The sequence below is a fragment of the Lygodium microphyllum genome, chromosome 22, assembly GCF_053477565.2.
Source record: "Lygodium microphyllum isolate KBCC chromosome 22, Lygodium_microphyllum_v1.1.10, whole genome shotgun sequence".
Taxonomy (NCBI): domain Eukaryota; kingdom Viridiplantae; phylum Streptophyta; class Polypodiopsida; order Schizaeales; family Lygodiaceae; genus Lygodium; species Lygodium microphyllum.
The window spans coordinates 66,403,732-66,418,041 of NC_141156.1; the positions used below are offsets into that span (position 1 = coordinate 66,403,732).

At 40.5% G+C, this 14,310-nt stretch overlaps 1 protein-coding gene across 1 annotated transcript; it reads left to right on the plus strand.

The window, feature by feature from the left end:
* The first annotated feature begins 275 nt into the window (after positions 1–275).
* On the plus strand, positions 276–6,694 carry LOC148017247 (pentatricopeptide repeat-containing protein At2g33680-like). Its single transcript, XM_087662557.1, has 2 exons — positions 276–6,020; positions 6,309–6,694. Exon 1 carries the CDS (start codon positions 497–499, stop codon positions 2,927–2,929), a length of 2,433 nt encoding a protein of 810 aa, XP_087518683.1. The 5' UTR covers positions 276–496; the 3' UTR covers positions 2,930–6,020; positions 6,309–6,694.
* The last annotated feature ends 7,616 nt before the right edge of the window (positions 6,695–14,310 follow it).

Below are 14,310 nucleotides of genomic sequence, written 5' to 3' on the forward strand. Positions count from 1 at the left end.
TTGCACCACATGAGAGTGCTTGCCAATATGAAACATTAGTCTTGTAATATTGGCATCATGTAGCATGACATAGTACAACACAAAATTGCAAGTGTCTATGCAAGTGTATGATCTCATATTCACTTGTAAAAAAAAGTGGTGTTTAGCTGCCTAGGTAAAGATGATGTGATTTTTTCAAAGGGTAACGTTTTACCCAAAACTAGGAAAAACCTAAAGCTATATAGCCCCCCAAAAAACACACGGAAAATTCCTAAGCATGTTATGTTAATGTTAATAATATAATCTGCTGTTTTCGGGCTTGCTTTGTACTGTACAGAAAGTTCAGTGGAGCAAAGTCTGCATAAACCTGTAATCGGCTTCGTGATCTCTGATCTCTGAGTACTCTCGCATCACAATTCGGCACATGTGCAGCCTACGACTATGAATCCTTCTCACATGTTGGCTGGCTTGAGCTTTGACAGGTTTCCTGTGCCATGGCAATGAATCGTCCCGGCTTATGAATAAGAATGGTTCCTACACTTCAGTCGATGCGTGCTGCCGCCTTCTGCAGGCCTGTGCCAAATCAAAAGACCTCTACAAAGGCAGGCAAATCTATTCGTCGATCTGTACGAACGATGTCGCGCTCTCTGATTCTCTGGCAAGCCACCTCATCCGAATGTTTGCCGCATGCGGAAGCTTACCTGAGGCTAGTGAGGTCTTCACCAAAGCCCCCAAAGCGAACACATTTGTCTGGCATGCTGTCATCTCTGCCCACACTAACTCGGGCCACAGCCACGAGGCCGTCAAGCTCTATTCTCAAATGCAGCAGTTCAATGTCGTGCCGGACGACTATCTCTTTGTCGCTGCCCTCAAAGCATGTGCCATCGCAGGGCTCCTTACTTCTGGTAAACTCATCCACACTGACATTGTTAATAACTGTCTCGAGTCTGACATCTATGTCAGGAGTACCCTTATTGACATGTACGCTAAGTGTGGGAATCTTGAGGATGCTCGCACCTTGTTCAATAACCATCAGATTCGCAACATAGTGACATGGAATGCCATGATTGCTGGATATGCAAATGTGGGGTATCTCCATGAGGCGCTAGTTCTTTTTGGCACAATGCAAAAGGAGGATTTGAAGGCTGATAATGTCACCCTCTTTAGCATTCTCAAGGCATGTTCTAGGACATCAGCCTCAGATATGGGAAGACAACTACATGCTTACATTCTTGAAGCTGCATTAGAGTCAGATCTTTCCCTGAACAACAGTCTCATTGATATGTATACAAAATGTGGAGAACTCAAGGACACTGAATATTTGTTTGGAAAGTTGCCAGTGAGAAGTGTTGTAACATGGAATGCAGTTATCGCAGGCTATGTTCAGCAAGGGCTTTCTGTAGAGTGCATTCAACTTTTTCAACGAATGCACCAAGAAGGAAGAACAACAGACAAAGTGACATGCATTTGCACTTTGAAAGCTGTTGCCAGTTTAGCAGCTCTAGATGTTGGTAGGCTGATTCATGCCTACATTATTGAAACTATTCTTGAGTCTGATGTTGTAATTGCAAACTCTCTATTAGACATGTACACGAAGTCTAAGTCTCTCAAAGATGCGGGCAGTTTATTTGGCCGGTTGCTGAGGCGGGATGCAGTGACATGGACTGTAATGATTGCTGCATATGCTCAACATGGGTATAGCCAAGAGGCACTTCAGCTTTTCCAAGACATGAAACAGGAGGGAATGGGTTTAGACAACATTACGGTTGCTGGTGTACTCAAGGCATGCTGTCTATATCAGGGCAGAATGATGCATGTTGGCATCCTTTGCAGCCACTGCAGGTTTGATCTTCTTATTGGGAATGCCCTTATTGACATGTATGCTAAGTGTGAGAGTCTCATTGAAGCAAGAAGAGCATTTGATCAACTGCACACGCGAGATGTGGTGACATGGAACACCATAATTTCAGGATATGTGCAATATGGATTCAATGGCCAGGAGGCTTTGACACTTTTTGAGCAGATGCAGCAGTCTAAAGTGACACCTAATGCTGTTACGTGTGCCAGCATCTTAAAGGCTTGCTGTCTCTCAGGTGCTCTGCATCAGGGCAAGCTTATTCACACGTGTGTTGTTGAGAGTGGCTTGCATACTGACCAAGTGATTGGAAGTGCCCTTATTAATCTTTATGCTGAATGTGGAAGCTTGGAGGATGCTCATGGAGTGTTTGAAACATTGTCCAAGCATGATGTTGTCACATGGAGTGCAATGATTGCAGGATATTCGTTTCATAAGAATTACATTTTAGCGCTGCGGTACTTTAAGCAGATGAGACAAGAAGGCTTGAACCCAGACAGTGTTGTCCTTGTCTCCCTACTTTCTGTGTGTAGCCATTTGGGTTTGATTGAGGAAGCTTATCAGTGCTTCTGTTCAATGGAAAATGAGTTTGGGTTCAGGCCAAACCTTGAGCATTATAATTGCATGATTGATCTTCTTGGTCGTTCAGGTCGCTTGCATGAAGCTGAAAAACTTCTTCAAAGCATGAGATTCCAGGAGAATATGGTAGGCTGGAGATCTTTGCTAGGTAGCTGCAGAATATATGGTGATGTAGAAGTAGGAAGACGCTGCTTTGATGCTATCAGCTTACAAGATGCAGGAAATGCTTCTGCTATAGTTTTGATGTCAAATATTTATGCTGATGCTGGCATGTGGAAAGAAGTGGACAAATTAAAACAGCTTCGTAAACAGACACAAGCCTGGAGGAAGCCAGGACATGCCTTCATTGAGATTGATGATGAGGTGCATGGCTTTGTTGTGGGAGACAATGGCCACATGCAATGCACTGATGTCTATGTGAAGCTAGAGAGACTTAGTAGGAAATTTACAGAGGCAGGGTATACACCCCAGTGTGACTTGGTGGTAGAATTATCAGCAGCTCAGAATGCTATATAGCACTTTATTACAGAAAATGACAATGAGACTGGTTTTATATGGCTGAGGGTACCACTGTAAGCCACCAATTTCTAATACACCTTGGTCTGATGTAAGTCAATGTAAGTCAAGTGGCAAAACAAAACTAAGAAATCTTGTGGCACAGCTGGGAAAAAAATAGCGAGAATGTATTCACATGAGTGATTCAAAGTTTTACCAGTTCTTGTAGAACTTTCTCCTCTTGTACGCTATACACCAGTTCCAAAGAGATTCTCCAGTGTCCTTATCCTCAAACTGGAGGTGACCTTTGTGCCTAGATGAGGAATGCCATAAATAGAATGAAAATTCAAACCCCAATTTGGACATAGAGAATCTCAAAAACTGATTTGTGTCCTTATCAGTTTGGTAGGAGAGGCATGCAGCCACACCACGAATTTAACATTCTAGACTTGTTACCAATTGTCAGGGATTCGTGTAGTGAATGGTAGGATTGCTATCTAAAGGCTCAGTTTTGGCTTCCAAAGATGCCAAAGCAGACTCATTTGAGCACTTTGAAGATGACATTCTCCTCCTTATCTTCTTTTCCTTACTTCATACCCCCACTTGTAATAGATCCTCTTATAAAGGCTTCTCTGATTGCCCAACCACCACTAGATGTCTCTTGATGATGAACTTCCTGCCCAAGAATCATAGACATTAGCTCTTCCCGTGTTAACATTTTAAAGAAAGCCACTTTGGAGATTATAGGCCTAAATTGCCAGATCAGAGTCTTCTCATTGTTGGGGGTCTTCTTCCACAGGTGAGAAGACATGGAAGAAGTTATTGCCATGAAGACTAGAGACCATTACACTTGCTCTTGGAGGGTCAGACAGCCTAGCATATATTGGATCTTCTTGAAGATCAAAGCTAGAGAGGGGGTTTGAGGCCAGATTTGCAGTTGCCATTATATGAGCCTGGAGATTTGTATAAATTGGCCTTCACTAGTTAGCCTCAGCCACAGTTGAAGAAAAGGTGAGGCTCCCTCTTTTCTTCAATCATCATTTGATGTCAGAGCTGGGATGTACCCTGGGATAGTGAACTCACTTATCTTGTGAGTGGTTATTATGAGTGGCTTCTACATTGGAAGAGTGGTTTGCTTTCTTGGGCTTACAAGGCTACACTTAAAGATAGAAGCTTTGGAGTCTTAGGGAGCAGGACTATGATAGAGAAGCTGATGGAGGGTGTGCCTTGAGTGGAGGACAACTATATACACCTCTCAAACCTGGAAAGGCCTGTACAAGAAAGGATCCCTCCATGGCCACTTCCTTGCATCCGATTGTGACATTTCCTTTCGGTTGCAACAAGCATTGGTATGGACAAGGCATTTCTCCTTTTTTGGCTGACCTGTGGAGGAGGTTGGAAGACAACTTTAGACCTAGGAAGATATCACTCTTCATTTTTGTAGCACATGTGCCATGGTATTTGAATGAAATCCCTTGGTGGCTCCAAGGGTGGAAACATGGAGGGAGGGGGGTTAGTGATGGGGGCCCCGGCTGAAACAGCTTCCACTTTTCAATCTCGCTTGGATGTCTGATCTCCTTCGGATTGATGATCTTTTTCAGATCAGTGATCTCTTTTGGATTTTCGATCCCTTTTGTCTTCATGACAATCCTTGCAATCTTCTCAATCTTGATGGTCTTTGCCATGGTCATCCTAATGTTCCAATCAATCTTCATGATCATGATCATGGCTTCTCGGTCCGTGCAGTCATTGTCTAAGTGATGATCCACCTCGTCTTGCCAATTGTACCGCTTTGCTATCTGTCCTTCAAGAAATTCTGTAAAAATGCAAATACACAAAAAAACTGCTGCATTTTGATGTCAAGCTGCTCTGGAAGTTGAAGGTGACTGCCGCAAAGTTGCATTTTGATGGCAGAAGGCTGTAGAAGTGTCATTGGGGCTGAGACAGTTGAATCTCTCGCTATAGGATGCTACATTTGATATGACACGGCTTGGAAGAGGCTATAAATGCGCTAAATCTGCAGAAGAACATAGCTACTTGATGTTGTCTTCTCTTTGGGGCAGCTCCGGCTGGCAATGATGCGATGTGAGAGTGTGCAATAGAAGAGAATCACAAACATGGGGAGAGAAGGGAAGAGAGATGGAAAAGAACACATAAAATGAAGGAATGGGACTCAATTGTTCTTTAGAAGAATGCTAGATACAAGGCTGCCCTGATCAGCCCCTATATGCAGCTAGTATGCATCAATGATTGTGCTGAAATGGGCAGATGGAGTGTATAGTAGGCTAAAAGAGCGTGCTGGAGCCTGGCGTCAACTGACTGAGTGTGGCAGGCTGAGGGCAACTAGCTATATATAGCTGGAGAGAGCTGAAACTGGTCGACCGGCTGCCATAAATGGCATGAAACTGGTTGATCTGCATTAACTGCTGCTTCCCTGCAATAAATGCCACCGACCAACCTGCCATGTGGCAAAACACAATGTACTTATTCTGTACAGTGATTCACACTTGGACACTGATTGACTGAGCTGTAAATCAAAATGCAAATGCACAACTAATTGGCATAGCTCCTCTGTCTCTGCTAGACTCTAACGGAGCTCAAAACCAAGATATGAACAACATGAATACAAGGAATGCTAACTGGCATAGCTCCTCTGTCTCGGTTAGACTCTAACGGAGCTCAAAACCAAGATATGAACAACATGAATACAAGAAATGCTAACAGTTTTGCCCAGCTGCTAGGTACTGGAACCTATTGTGTTGTGATTAGAGGCATGGAAGCCGTTGAGAGCATAACAGGGTGGCACATCATGCTGCCAGATGATTTCTAGTGATGAGAGTTTCTCAATGTATGCAACCTTGGCAGAGCTCTGGTCATCCATCATTCACTCCCTTTGTGGCCACTGGGAGCAGCTATAGGGCGACTCTCAACACTGATGGGAGCTATGACAATAGTTTCTTTACACTTTTGGTGGCCATGACATGTTCTTCACTTTACAGGATGGCCACCCTTAGTGGCGCTCTACTCCTCCATGGTTCCGATCCCCCATCGCCCCTAGACTGCCCTAAGTGGCTTCTATATATGAGTGGTTTTGATTTGTTGGCAGCTCCAGGTAGACTGTTCAATATTTGTACTTCATTGTATTTTTCTTTCGAGTAATATAACAAGTCACACCTTTTTTGGCAATAGGTCCTAGCTGCCCAAACCCGAAAGTGCCTTGAATGTGTTCACACTACAAGACCCTTTAGCTAACCCTAGAGTTCCCTAAGCGTATTTACACTACAAGATCCTTATTGACCGAATGATTAGTGTGGGCAATGGCAAAGCTTGTGCATTCCAATGTATCTTTACTTCAAACCAGTCCACAGAGATTGAGCAGTTTTGTGTTTGCCTGCTATAGGAAAATCTTTCTGGAGACGAGGGAACAAGGGCAGCCAAAGCCACCTACTCAGCAGCAAGATACATGCAAGCACCTTCACAACCATTTGCATGTAGGAGTGGTGTGCCTTTGATAAACTCCCAATATGAGTGCATCTTCAAGATAGGTTTGATTGATCTCTTCCGAATCTTGAAGTTGCTACCGATCAGCTTGATGTTTGTAACAAACAGGGAAACCATCACGCCAGCCAAAATGAGATTTTGACGGAAAAAATAGGAGAGTACCCACAATGGCGAAGTTGAAGAAACAGGGAAGCCATCACGCCAGCCAAAATGAGATTTTGAAACCAGAACTAGGAGTCACCGCAAAAGCGTGAATATAAGCTGCAATTTGCAGCCACTTGGCATCAGGCGTACCTAGAGAAGTGCTCAACGCTACTGTATCAGCAATGGAGATCTGTTGCGAAGCCTTTTTGTCATAAGAAACACAAGTCTCGGCTACAATGGTAAGTAGAAATCACCCCCAAAGAAGCTTAAACGAGCAAGGATAGGCACGTCTCGAAGGTTAGTGAATAGTGAAGAATGAGTGACCACAAGAGAATGAAGGCAAAATGAACAAGAACCGCAAGCTCTTACAAGGTGAAAAATACTAAAGCGCGTAGGGTTGAGGTCACCACACGGGTTTGGCAAGAAAATTGGACAAGATAGATGGAGATATGTCTTCAAGAGATAAGTAGATTATAGTGAATGTTTGAAGGTTCAAGAGGTACTTTACGATCAATCACAGGGGTTTGAGAGAGAAGAATGTATGGGGGTTCAAGAGCTTAGACTTCGCAGATGGTAGAGATAAGAGAAGGGTTGAAGGTTTTAAGCCAAGTTCTTGAAGATGTTAGTAGAGCTTCCAACTGCATGTTCTTGGTAAAGATCACAAGAGTATTATCTCATAAGTTCTAATTCAAATCAAGCTTATTTTTTTGACTGTAAGAGCAATCACAAATTATAAAATCAAGTACAATATGCTGTCATGTATCATAAACAATATGCATCCCATCATGCATGCATGATGCTATAGCATGAATCAACTTTGCATGATTACATTCAATGTAGACAGTTAGGGACAAAAGCTTACGAGTCAATTACAAGGCTTGTAGGGCAAAGAGACTTGCTTCAAGAGAGCTTCAAATTGAGTTCCTGATAAGGATACGTTACCACAGCCAAGAAATAAGAAAAAAATCTCCTCTTAATTCAACTTAAATAATCTACGAATGATCTACAAATATTGCCCTGCCATAGCGGCACATAATACTTGCATATTTTGACAAGATATTTTCTGTATAGTAAGAAATGAATTAAAAGAATACTGAATTAAAAGAATACTGCTATAGCTAATTCTCTGAATATGGCTGAAGATATCAGTCCCAAATCAGTCTCTGATGATAGCATAAAATTTCTCTAACACGGTGTCGGTGCATTTGGTGTTGAGAGTCCACCATGGGGGGTAAGAGACAGCAGGGTGAAGGTGGATTTAGGGGGAGGAGTAGACGGAAGAGAAGGGGTTCGAAAAAATTGAAGACGTAGAAGAATACTCCCAAAAAGAAGTAGAAAATGTAGAAGAATACTAACAGAGATGAAGCATTAAAGTTTATTCCTGCATTATGAGAAGATAAAACTCTAATAGACAAAAACGTGTATAAAATAATACATTTCTCTATGCTCCTCAAATCGCCAATCTGACGTTTCCATTGGCTCCGATAAGGGGGCAAAATATTAGGACACTTGATCAGAATTATGCAAGATCACTCCATCTTCCACTTTGGAGTGCTGTTCACTGCCTGAAAACAGCGATCGCGTGTCGTACGATTCCGTCAATCTCTCTTTTTACATAAAATCCTCTCAAATTGGCTGAAAGCTACATGCTTTCTTTTACATATCATTCTAATCTAGAAGTTGTCTATAGTTTTATGGATTTTTACAAGAGAGAATATCTAGAATATCAAAAATTGGCGAAAACTTGTCAAAAAATCTAATATTTTTGAACCATGGACACTAATACTAATGTCTAAAATGGCATTGACTCTCTAAATCAATAAGAAAGCTACACTTTAGATTTTTTTAACACGGTGTGTGCGTAGCGGCACGATATCCACCCCCTCCTAACTTGCACATCCTTTGGCATGTGCCAAAGTCTTACGGATTTACAGTATCAGAAGAAGTATCTTTTACCATGTCAATGTCTTCATCTTCTGCCTCTTCTTCTTCCTCTATGTCTTCATTCTCTTGAATTATATCAAAGTTTTTTAACTCATATATTGAACTTTCTTTTCGTTTGAAGAGCTTGATTCTTTCTTCAGCTAACAGATATCTTTATGCTGGTCCCATCCAATTCAGCCAATGAATATGTGGCATTGTCATGAACGACCTTTACCACATACGGGCCAAACAAACGCTTTACCATATTCCTAGAAGCATTGTATTGATTGTCTAGGCTGCTGTCATAGACAAGCACCTAGTCATTTTCTTGAATTGCTCTTAATCAAAGTCGATGTCGCTTATTAAATCTTCTTTTTTTCTTTAGTCTTGCTGTCTTTAGCTTCTCAATAGCTGCTAGAACATCTTTAGGCCTTCTTTTTAGCTGCCATATACGCAAAGTCAGTAACTTTTCTCTATTGATGCCTTTCTCCCAAGATAGAAGGCTCCATGTGAGAATAGATTCTTCAATTGGCATAATTGGTTGTTGTCCATGCATAAGTTCACCTGGCATATAGCCAGTCACTGTACTGTGAGTAGTCCGGTCAACCCATAATGCAAAAGGTAGCATGTTAGGCCATTCTTTGATCTTTCCTCTACAAGACTTTGCTAGAGCTTTGAGAATAGGATGATGCCCTCTCTCACTTTTTTCATTACCTTTAGGGTTGTAGGATGATATTAAAGGCAACTTAATACCCAATTGAGCAAAGAAGTTGCATGTCTCATCAGCATCCAACTCTCCTCTATCTACAGTTACTTTATTCACACAACCATATTTGAAAAACACTTCTTCAAGTAAAAAATGACAAACAACTTGAGTGGTCTTGGTTGTTAAGACTTTGCCTTCAACTTGATTGGTTAGATCCTCTCTTGCAACACTAAATATCGCATATTCCATATTCATGTAGGCATAGTTATAAGATCAATAACCCATTTATAATGTATAGACAAAGGATAAGTTGATTGTAACCCATCTCGATACTTGACCATATAATACATCTGACACACATAATATATTTCAACAAAATGTACAATGTCCCAATACATGTTTTGTCACCAATATTTTTCTTTCACTTTACTAAAGGTTCCCCATATGCCTTTATGGCCAGCCCACAGGCTTTCATGAAATTCCTTCATTACCTGTTGTTGCAATCTTTTGTTACCTAAAACTCGGATAGGCCCTCATTTCTTCTTCTTTGCGTGCTTTCATAGATGCCATTCTTTAAGAAAAAAGCCATAAGCCTTCCTCTTAATATGCTTGAACTCTTCATCAGTCCAAGACTCCTCATTCTTCATTGTGCTCAAATATTGGCCAATCTTCAGCCAATCTTCTTCATAATCTTCTTTAAGGAAATGAACTAGAACTTGAGCAATGCAATGAGCATGCTGGCTTCTAGTTGACCATCATTCTTCCATAGATAAATCTTTGATATTTGTTGCTGTATGTTAATTTACGACAATACTTTTTCATGTTCTTACTGTACTTAATGGTATACCATTAAAAAGATTAGCTTTACCTGCAAGATTTAGCTTTGGGTTTGTATATGCATCAACCATCATGGAATGAAATTCAACAAGTATAGTCTTCAGCTTCATCTTCTTCCATAAGCTCTTCTTCATTGTCATATCTTGCACGTGATAGCATGTCAGCAAACTGGATTTGCCTTTCCTGCAATATACTTTAATTCGCGGTTGAGAGATTTAATATATGCAATCCATCTTAGCATAGCAATGTCGGGTGTAGAGCAATTGGAAATCATGCCCAAGAGTGGAAGACAATCAATTTCTACCACTATGGAAGCACCTATCAAGTATTCATGATCACACTTTAATGTTGTTACAACTCCCCACAATTCCCTTTTTACTTGTGCATACCTTCTTTGACGTTCATTGAGAACCTTTGCTCCAGAACGGATTGCATACCTGTTACCTTTAAGGTCTTCTTGGCAAACAACCCATCCTATCCCAATGGGACTTGTATCCACAGTAAGGATGATGGGTTGACCATTTGAATAATCAACCCTTTTGAGAGTGGGGGTTGAAATTTTCTTCTTTAGTTTGCGTACAATGAGAGTATGCTCTTCCCCCCAAGAGAATCTTTGGCATTTTCTTAATAATTGATAAATATTTTCGGCAACATGAGCAAAGTGTGGTATCCGTATAAGATAGAATACACATGCGCCAAGAAATCTTCTCACCTCTGAGATATTTGTGCATTTTTCTTGCATTCTGTTGATGGCATCTATCTTGATTGGTGAATGTTTACGTCCATAGGGGCCACACAGATGCCTGACCACTAGGACTTCTTCTACTCCAAAAATCAACTTAGCTCTAGAAAGAGTAAGATGTACCTCTTCTAACCTTGTCAAAATCCTGTCACAATCATGAATATGGTCAACTACAAATGTTCTGCAAAGCCATCTTTGTGAAGCTCCTCATTCTTTTCATTGACTTCACATCCCTGATAGGTACATCATCAAGAAATTGAAGAGTAAGTTGTGGAATAAAGTTTCTTAAGACTTTGTGCATGGCATTCATCATATGGGCTACGGAGTTTGTTGCACCTTGTGGTAGAGTGCACATGTGGATCAATCCAAGAGGTATCTTCATTGTGGTAATGTCTCGGCTTTCTAATGAAAGCCGAAATCAGTCATATCTTGAATATAGGTTTCCCATAGAATAAATTTCTCTACCTGCAAAAGCTTCAGTAAACTCGTTAACAATTGGACCCGAGCCAACATTTTGGATTGCGACACGCTTAATAGGCTATAGATCTTGGATGAATCGTAAAGATCTATTTTTCTTGGGTACGGTAAACCATTGATATGAGTAAGGTGTTGAAGAAGGTTCTAAAATCTTCATTCTGATCTTCTCATTTAGAAGTTCCAATAATTTGGGCAAATGCGTCCTTGGAACAGGAATGGGCTTGAGGTTCCAAGGCACATGTGGGATCGTAAAAATGACCATAAGAGCCACACTATTTAGATCCACACTGCCTATTTCACTTGGCTGAAATGTAAAATCTTTTCCATATTTCATTAGCATTTGCATAAAAGAGTGTTTTTCAGCCGGCGAAAGGAAAGAATTTTCACCTCTTTTAAGCTCTTTTATACTTTCATATGTGAACTTGTGACTAATGTTAGAAGGATCACGAAGACTTGCCTGATTTGCTGTCCTATCAGCCAGCCCTTCACTTTCAGGAGGCAGTGGGATTGCCACAAGCTTGACTTTCTTATCCACCATCTTGTATTTTATCTCCACTTGTGCTTCAGCCTTGTTGAGTAAACCAATGTCTCCTTGCTCAACAAATTCTTGAATTGTTTGATTAAAATCCAATGCACATACTTCTATGGATTGATTTTCAGCTTGATTTTCTGTATGAGCAGCTGCATATATTTCAGCCAATGTGTCAGTAGTAATCAATTTAAAAAAAATCATGAAATGTCTTCATTTTTAGCCATCATGTCATAAGTTTTTAGCTCCCTTTTTACATGACATAAATATTTTCTTTTAGCTTTAGTCATGGCTGGAAGAGACTTATAATAGCCCATACTATTGGCTGTACATACATACAGATTTGCTAGAGACACAGTTTTTGTAGCATAAGGAGGTTCAATCTTTTTACATGATGCACTGCCACAACCTTTTTTTATAGCAGTGCAGCTCGAAAGCCCATTCTCGGGCATTAGGAGGCACATGATAATCACACAGTCAATCTCTATTTCGATGATGGTTAACATACACAGTAAGAAATTGGACATCTCGTTCATTATCCTTGCTTCGGATTAGAGCATAGGAAGAACCATCATCAAGAGATTTTGTTTCCAAGCGGGCTTCAGAAATGTAAGGTTGCCCAAGAATGATAGGGTAACTCAAGAGTCTTGAACAAAAAAGTAAAAATTGTCTTTTTTGTTTCCAATAATTACCTACACATTAGGACATGCAATATATAACTCTTTAGAAGAGTTGTTTGCAGCTCTCATTTTCCAACCTCGATCAAGATCTATGGGCCATCCGCCACTTTCATAGAGACTCCTTGCCATGACGTTTATCTCCAATCCATGGTCTAAGAGTGCAATACATGGTGTTTCTTTTTCTCCAATTTTGACGACTTTCTCTGTTGTTGCTCTTGCCTAATGCGTACGGGAGTAGTGACTGCTTGGAATGAACCGAGCCTTTCCTCCTTATGCATGTGCTCTAGATGGCCTTCTTTTTGAGAGGTGGGCTACCCAACCATGTCGCAGCGCGTAGGGTTGAAGGTCACCACACGGGTTTGGCAAGAAACTGGACAAGATAGATGGAGATGTGTCTTCAAGAGATAAGTAGATTATAGTGAATGTTTGAAGGTTCAAGAGGTACTTCACGATCAATCACAGGGTTTTGAGAGAGAAGAATGTATGGGGGTTCAAGAGCTTAGACTCCGGAGATGGTAGAGATAAGAGAAGGGTTGAAGGTTTTAAGCCAAGTTCTTGAAGATGTTAATAGAGCTTCCAACTGCATGTTCTTGGCAAAGATCACAAGAGTATTATCTCATAAGTTCTAACTCAAATCAAGCTTGTTTTCTTGACTGTAAGAGCAATCACAAATTATAAAATCAAGTACAATATGCTATCATGTATCATAAACAACTATGCATCCCATCATGCATACATGATGTCATAGCATGAATCAACTTTGCATGATTACATTCAATGTAGACAGTTAGGGACAAAAGCTTATGAGTCAATTACAAGGCTTGTAAGGCAAAGAGACTTGCTTCAAGAGAGCTTCAAATTGAGTTCTTGATAAGGATAAGTTACCACAACCAAGAAATAAGAGAAAAATCTCCTCTTAATTCAACTCAAATAATCTACGAATGATCTACAAACATTGCCCTGCCATAGCAGCACATAATACTTGCATATTTTGACAAGATGTTTTCTGTAGAGTAAGAAATGAATTAAAAGAATACTGCTATAGCTAATTTTCTAAATATGACTGAAGACATCAGCCCCAAATCAGCCCAAATATATTCTAGAATTCACCTCTGATGATAGCATAAACTTCCTCTAACACGGTGTTGGTGCGTTTGGTGTCGAGAGTCCACCACGGGGGGTAAGAGACAAGAGGGTGAAGGTGGATTCAGGGAGAGGAGTAGATGGAAAAGAAGGGGTTCGAAGAAATTGAAGACGTAGAAGAATACTCCCAAAAAGAAGTAGAAAATGTAGAAGAATACTAACAGAGATGAAGCCTGTCAGTTTATTCCTGCATTATGAGAATATAAAACTCTAATAGACAAAAACGTCTATAAAATAATACATTCCTCTATGCTACTCAGATCGCCAATTTGATGCTTCCATTGGCTCTGAAAGGGGGGTAAAATACTAGGACACCTGATCAAAATTCTGCCAGATCACTCCATCTCCCACTTTGGAGTGTTGTTCACTGTCTGAAAACAGCGATTGTGCGTCACACGATTTCGTCAATCTCTCTTTTTACATAAAATCCTCTCAAATTGGCTTAAAGCTACATGATTTGTTTTACATGTCATCCTAATCTAGAAGTTGTCTATAGTTTTATGGATTTTTACAAGAGATAATATCTAGAATATCAAAAATTGGCGAAAACTTGTCCAAAAATCTAATATTTTGAACCATGGACACTAATACTAATGTCTAAAATGGCATTGGCTCTCTAAATCAATAAGAAAGCCACACTCTAGATTTTTTTTTACATGGTGTGCGCATAGCGGCAGACACCATGACCAACTTGTGAACTACAATTCTCAACAATGCTCC

Excerpts from the sequence above, each read along its gene's own strand:
- LOC148017247 (XM_087662557.1), top strand. The coding sequence starts at position 497 with ATGAATAAGAATGGTTCCTACACTTCAGTCGATGCGTGCTGCCGCCTT.